A 7,495-nucleotide genomic window follows, 5' to 3' on the forward strand; every position below is an offset into this window, starting at 1 on the left:
GTAAATTACAGTCTACTCGTATAATATAATAGCTTTATATATTATCACACGATCTTCTGATGTTTCAAAATATATATACAAAATTTCTTTGTAATTTTATGTGGGGTGACAAAAATGAAAGCAAATCAAGCTATAGCAATTGACCTAGACCGTTTCAAAACCCCTTTTCTAAGATTACATTATCCACTTAACTGCTCTGTTGCTTTGGATATATTTACATAATATCCCTAAAAAATTATGTAAATTGGTTATCCCTAATCATGTTTAGTATCTACATAAAGACAATACTAGCATTTCAACTAGGGATATTACGGAAGCTACTTTTCTTCAAATCTTCACTGATAAATTAAACTACATGGGTTATGTGAATACTTTAAAATGTTTGGGGAGAAATGAACAATAGACAAAATCACAGGGGATTTGCAGTAATTCACCCAAATTCAAGTTGGAGCCGTACTATACTGTGTGGTTGGCCTTGCCATGTCGACAAGGGGCAGAATACCATTTTGTTTCCCAATGGTTTTGCTTGATTCCGTTGATTATTACGTATGCTAAATTTTGCTTTTTCAATTTTCACAAATTGCTTCGGCCGCTATAAATTTGGATAGATAGCCGCGGGCTTAAGCATCAAAACTCATGCCAACAACAAAAGAAAGTGAAGGGGAAAAAAAACATAAGCAATGGTTTCCATTTCGCTGCCAGAAAAGCCTCATGCTGTTTGTATTCCATATCCAGCACAGGGTCACATAAACCCTATGCTGAAACTAGCCAAGCTCCTTCATCATAAAGGGTTTCATATAACCTTTGTTAACACAGAATTCAACCACAAACGTTTGCTCAAGTCTAGAGGTCCTGATGCCCTCAATGGCTTGCCTGATTTCCAATTTAAAGCCATTCCTGATGGGCTTCCTCCTTCTGATGTTGATGCCACCCAAGACGTCCCCTCCCTTTGTGAATCCACCACTACTCATTGCTTAGGTCCATTTAGAGATCTCCTTGCAGAACTTAATGATCCCTCTTCATCACAAGTGCCCCCTGTTTCTTGCATAGTTTCTGATGGAGCCATGAGCTTTACTCTTGAAGCTGCCGCAGAACTAGGCGTCCCAGAAATATTGTTTTGGACTCCTAGTGCATGTGGATTCTTGGGTTATATGCACTATGCTAAGCTCATAGAAAAGGGTCTCATACCACTCAAAGGTACTCTTCAGGCCCAAGAACTTTTTGTGGTATTTCTCCTTTGAGCTCTCGTCAGAGAGACTTTTAGCACTAGTTGGATTTCTGAACTTCTGCACTGCGAAATAGATAAAATATAACCCCCTTGGCAACTAGCTTGATGGCATTTAAGATATTAATAATTACTGTATCTTCTTTTTTATTTTTTAATCGAGTTAAACTTGTGAATCCTTGTCAATTACAGATGCAAGTTATTTGTCAAATGGATACCTTGAGCAAGCTTTGGATTGGATTCCCGGGATGAAAGATATACGTCTGAGAGATCTTCCAAGTTTCTTAAGAACTACAAATCCGGATGACTACATTGTAAAGTTCGTACTGCAAGAGACTCAGAGAGCCAAGAAGGCTTTAGCTATTATTTTGAACACATTTGAGGAGCTGGAAGAGGATGTTATAAATGCTCTGTCTGCCATCCTTCCTCCCATCTACGCCATTGGACCTCTACAGCTTCTCCAGAAAGAGGTAAAAGATGAGAGGTTATCAGTTGTGGGGTCAAATCTTTGGAAAGAAGAGCCCGAGTGCCTAGAATGGCTTGATTCAAAGGATCCCAATTCTGTTGTCTATGTAAACTTTGGAAGCGTCACTGTTATGACTCCTGACCAGCTTGTGGAGTTTGCATGGGGACTTGCAAATAGTAAACAAACATTTTTGTGGATCATTAGGCCTGATCTTGTCTCTGGCGCCTCTGCAATTCTTCCTCCTGAATTTTTGGAGGAAACTAAAGATAGAGGCCTACTAGCAAGCTGGTGCCCTCAGGAACAAGTTCTCAGCCATCCTGCCATTGGAGGATTCTTAACTCATAGCGGATGGAATTCAACTCTCGAGAGTATCTGTAGTGGGGTGCCCATGATTTGTTGGCCGTTTTTCGCCGAACAACAAACCAATTGCTGGTTCTGCTGCACCAAATGGGGCAATGGATTGGAGATAGACAATAATGTTAAGAGGGACGAAGTTGAGAGCCTTGTGACTGAGTTGATGGTTAGAGAAAAGGGAAAGGACATGAAGAAAAAAGCCTTGGAGTGGAAGAACAAGGCTGAAGAAGCAGCTAAAAGTTCGGGTGGTTCTTCTTACTCGAATCTGGATAAGGTGGTTCAAGTGCTTCTCACCAAGTAAAATCAGAATAGCATATTTATGTAATGAATTTCTTTCAATTCTATAAATAAATTATCTCTATTTACGGAGGTTACAATCCTTCAATGTTCTTTTGTGCTTATCTTTTTCCTAGAAAGTTAATATTGATTACGAAGTCCCATCTAGCCAGCTACGCAAACCTTTGGAATATATTGAGGTCCCTGTCTGCATTACTAAATGCAAAATACTGCAATTTGGCATGGCATACCGTGATAGCAAACATTTGATCAGGTCCTCGAGTCCAAGAACTACGCTCAGATTATGTGAAGTTAAAGATTTTTTTTTATTATTGAATACATGAATTCATTAACATTTTTTTTATTGGATATATGAATTCATAAAAAATAAAAAAATAGTTGCAATATCAAGTTATACACTAGTTACAGACCAAAAAATCATGAACCTAACTTATTTCGGATATGGTGCTCTTCAATATTGAATTCATTTATAAAGTGCAGAGAGTTTAATTATAGCAAATTCCCACTACTCTCAACATTTTTTTTTATTGTTAAAATGGAAGAGTTTGAATTCAAAATTTTTCATTTACACTCTCTCCTTTGAACCATCTAACCTATTCCTACCTCGGTTACTAGCTCTTAACTTATTAATAAAACTGCAGGTTGTAATGGTGAATGTCAAATTCTAACCCTTTTTTAATTTTTTTTCTTTTTTTTATTTGAGAAAAAAGGAAGGCCTCGTTCTCATGGATTTTTTTTTTAATAAGTAAAAGGTTTTAAATTCAAATCTCCTAATTTTACCAGCCAATCCAACATTTTCCTAACATTGATAGGCGATGGCTAGGGATACTATCGAGCCGAGTCGAGTTCGAGCTCAAGCTCGAACGAGTAAATAAATTTGGATTCGAGATCGACTCGATAAAATAAAATTAAACTCGAGCTCGATTCGTTTGATTTCGAGTAAATATCAACCCCGATCTACTCGAACTCGAGATCGAGTTTTGAACTAAACCTATAAATTTTTTCGCAAAATATATAATATAAATATAATATGAATATATAATATAAAAATTCGATTAAACTCGTCAAGCACTCGAATATTTATTTTTGAAACTCGAACTTGACTCGTTAAATGTAACGAAGAGCTCGAGCCAAACTTTTGATCAAACCGCTCGCAAGCGACTCGCGAGCGGGTTTGACTTGATTGCACCTCTAGCGATGGCAATGATTGAATGCAGAAAATATAGGAGTGGTTTGGAATATATGGTCAACATCCAACAATTAAATGTTCGCGTCCATGCTTACTTCTTGCAGGCATTTTATAGTTTATTATACGACCACAATACTAAGGTCAACAATCAACGCCCGCACCCAACCCTCCGATAAGCCCGCAGTCCTATCAGTCCGTGCTTACATCTGCGTTTTTTACTCTATTGTTTTCTCCTCCATTATTAAGGAAGTGATTATGCTCACCTTTTTTGTCATACATTATGTGGGACCCTTTATTGAAAAAAAAGGAAAAAACAATACAGTCTTCTGAGCCTACAAATGTTTTTACGCAATAATCGCTCTAATATTAAATTACAATTTGAATAAAATAATTTAGTTTATAATGCGTTACATGATGGTGTAATGTAATCTTAAACCTATTTGTCAATAACTGACAGAAGATATTTATGTCATATCCATATACAGAATTTATAATATAAAAAGTTAATTACATGCAATTCATTTTCGATAATAAGTAAGTATTAATTTTTTATGTACTTGCAAGTGAGGGTAAAAATGTTAAAAGTAGAATATTTGAGTTCCAGCTATTATTGACTATGAAGTCATCCAATTTTTAATCTTTTAAAAAAAAGAAACTCTTTCACTAGTTTGAGTGCACATCTCTTCATGGTAATACATTTAAAATATAGTAAATTTTTATACATTGTCAATGTAAAATTTTTTTACACTAACAAATTTAGATCATCCCATATAATATGAATTTAAATTTGAAATTCAAATAATATATATGTGGCATATATTAATGGCTGCTAGTGTAAAAAGGTTACCGCACTGTTAGTGCATAAAAAGTTACTTCTTCAAAATAACAGACCAAAAAAAACTAGTACTCCATTTGGATTAGCTGTTTTTGGGGTATTTTTGAAAAATTTTGCTGTAGCAGAGTTTTTAGATTATATTTTGGGATATTTTCAGAAAATATTTTGGGATATTTAAGAGTAGAAGAGTTTCTAGAATATATTTTGAGATATTTTTTAAAATTTTAAAAAAATTTAAACTAATTTTTAGATTACCTTTTAGAGTACTTTTTAAAAATTTTTATTGTATTTGAAAAATTAGTTTTTGAAGAACACTCCCATCCAAACAGAATATAGATTTTTTAATGTATTTCGAGAACCATGACAACTGTATATAAGTAAAAGTCAACATCTCAAACAATTTTCTATATATATATATATATATATATATATAAACATAGATACACATACATACTAGCTTAACATGCTAATACGTCAATGGAAGATTTTAATCTCAAACGTTTAAACATGTGTTTACCTGTAACAATAAAATTGAGGCCATATGCTGCTTACCCAAATACAAGTTGAAGCCTCATAAACACCAAATTTGTTAGAAAATGAAAATAAGCATTTGGATATTAGTAATTTTTTGATTACTTAGTATTCAATGTTTCGGGTCGAGAACAAAAATAGTAGATAGGTAAAAAAAAAACTCCCTTTAGGAAATCACTTGTATTGTGCTCTTGTCTCTTGATAATTTTTCCTTGGGAATCACTTACAATGCTCCCTTGCTAATGTTTTCTTAAATTTTGGAAGAAATCTATAGCATTTTTGTGATGCAATATATCTGCTCGTCCCATAAGTGTAACTCAACTACAGGTACATGATAAGCTGCATAATCGAAGGTCATGGATTCAAATCATCACGAAAATAAGTGAAAAATTAATATTGATCCTCTTTATAGAAAAAAAGCTAAGTAATTAGGAATTTTGAGATCCCTTGTTCAATTCATAAATAATTTTCTTTCTCCTTCCTTTTATAAAGTCCAAAAAAGAAAAGGAAGACTTAGCTCCATGCTCTTATTCAAAGTGAACAATTAAGTCATTCTTTTTCGTGTCTTTTCGAGGGGTCCGAAGAAAGTTGCAATTAATAGGATTTCCCTAATCCTTCTTTCCTGAAAGAAAAAGCATGAAATTCTTTTTCCAAAATGAAAGCCTTTCTTTATTTTCTTTACTTGGTGTACCTACTTGAACCAGATGAAAGGAAATTTTCATGTTCGATTTTGAAGGGGGAGATCCTATAGGATCATGTCTCCAATTTTCTTTTGCTAGGCCCATAACTTAAAAACCCACTTTTTTGCTATCACGAGGTTCATTCGAATATTAGATCCAATTTTGAAAATACAACATTCCATTTCACTGTCCAAGGCTTTGATTTTCGAACATGTACAAAAATGCTTTAGTTGGGCCTCGACTTTGCCACCGTGGTCCATATGCATGATGTTAGCACAAAATAATTAGTCTCAAATTTACCACTGTTTGTTGTCCAAATATACAGATCTTGTTCTCAATTAATTTTTAATACCCGATTTTTAGATTTTGATTAAAAAAACTATTTTATCGTGTTTACAACTGTTTTTCATATTCTGATTATAGGAAAGTTGAAAATCTGAAGCATCTAAAATCATCTTTTACATAATGATAAGAGCGAATTGCGCGAAATGTCACTAAACTATTTCAAAGTGCCGGTTCTGGTCACTAAACTTTTTTATTAGCGCGAAATGTCACTGAACTAGTAAATCTGTACCGTTTTGGTCACTCCGTGTATTTGTGCCGTCAGGAGAGACGGAAATCAACTTTTTGAGGGGCAAATTCGTCTGCACAGTCTTTTCCTTGAAACTCTCCACCATAAATCACTCTAAAGCTTCAGACAACTCGTAAGTTCAATTAGGAAGTGCAAACCCTTATCCTGTAATAGATTTCTTCTGCAAATATGGAGTAGGAGGGACAATATACGAAGTTGCAATTTGCTGGGAATGTGTTGAAGCTTCATTGGAGGAATACCTAAGAAAAGAACTCCGACTTGCAATTTGCTGGGAATGTGTTGAAGCTTCATGAGAGGAAAAGGCAAGGAAACAACTCCGACCTGCTCTTGTGGCAGTAAAACCAATTTGAAGACTTCATGGACTGATAGGAACCCGGCAAGGAGATATGTTGAATGTGCTAATGGCAAGGTAAGTGTGTGAAGATATAGGAAAGTCGTTAAATTAGGTTAATGTTTAATTGTTTAGACATTTATCGGCTAAAAAGAATTTGGATAATTTTTTTGTAGGTTGATGGCTGTGGTTATTGGAATTGGTATGATGAAGAAATGTGTGAGCGTTCGAAACAAGTCATACCCGGTCTTTTAAGAAGAATAAATAGGGTGGAAACCGAGAATGAAACTTTGCGGCAACAAATTCTCAAGTTGCAAAAGAAAGCTGAGAAAATGGAGGATAAAGTAAAAAATCTGAAGGAGAAGCTTAGAAGAAAGAATGTGAAAAAAATGGTCATTGTTCTTTTTGTTATAGCCTGGACAATTGTTAATGCATCAATATGGATTTGGGGGCCTAACAAGGGACAGAAGTTTGGAAGGCTGCAAATTGATGGCTACTAGAGTATTGTTGTACTTCAAATCCTAAACCAGTGTTGTCAAATGTTTTAATACACAGCTCGTTGTTGTTGAGGTTGTAGTGTTTTTATATACACCTCATTTTGGTTGGTGTTGTTTACACCATGGATGTTTGAAATTGTAATTTATGAATAAAAGACTGAAGTATTAGTTCCAACATATGGGTGGTGCAAAAGAAAAGTAGCTCACAAATGCAGAAAACATAAAGCCAAATACAACAAAAGAGATAATTATCACTATCATTCCAAACAACTGCTTTACAAAAGAGATAATTGTCACTGTCATTCCAAACAACTGCCAACAAAGTTAGCCATGTTTCACATATAAATAATCTGGAATTGTCCTAGACATAGAATACATCCAAACAAAAGCTATGCAAACAAGTCCTTTAATCTGATCTTCCACTTCTACTTCTACTGCTCCTTGATGTTCCAGCCCATCTACCAATCTTGAATGGAGGCTCTTTGCCCAAGTACTCAT

General features: G+C 34.7%; 2 protein-coding genes across 2 annotated transcripts; both read left to right on the plus strand.

Moving 5' to 3' along the window:
* Positions 1–532: 532 nt before the first annotated feature.
* LOC113748421 (7-deoxyloganetin glucosyltransferase-like) lies at positions 533–2,435 on the plus strand. The gene is made up of 2 exons (XM_027303691.1): positions 533–1,197; positions 1,418–2,435. The coding sequence occupies exons 1-2, from the start codon at positions 681–683 to the stop codon at positions 2,344–2,346; spliced, it is 1,446 nt and encodes a 481-aa protein (XP_027159492.1). The 5' UTR covers positions 533–680; the 3' UTR covers positions 2,347–2,435.
* A 4,023-nt stretch (positions 2,436–6,458) lies between these two features.
* On the plus strand, positions 6,459–7,000 carry LOC113760704. Its single transcript, XM_027303387.1, has 2 exons — positions 6,459–6,578; positions 6,677–7,000. Exons 1-2 carry the CDS (start codon positions 6,459–6,461, stop codon positions 6,998–7,000), a joined length of 444 nt encoding a protein of 147 aa, XP_027159188.1.
* The last annotated feature ends 495 nt before the right edge of the window (positions 7,001–7,495 follow it).

The sequence above is a fragment of the Coffea eugenioides genome, chromosome 1, assembly GCF_003713205.1.
Source record: "Coffea eugenioides isolate CCC68of chromosome 1, Ceug_1.0, whole genome shotgun sequence".
Taxonomy (NCBI): domain Eukaryota; kingdom Viridiplantae; phylum Streptophyta; class Magnoliopsida; order Gentianales; family Rubiaceae; genus Coffea; species Coffea eugenioides.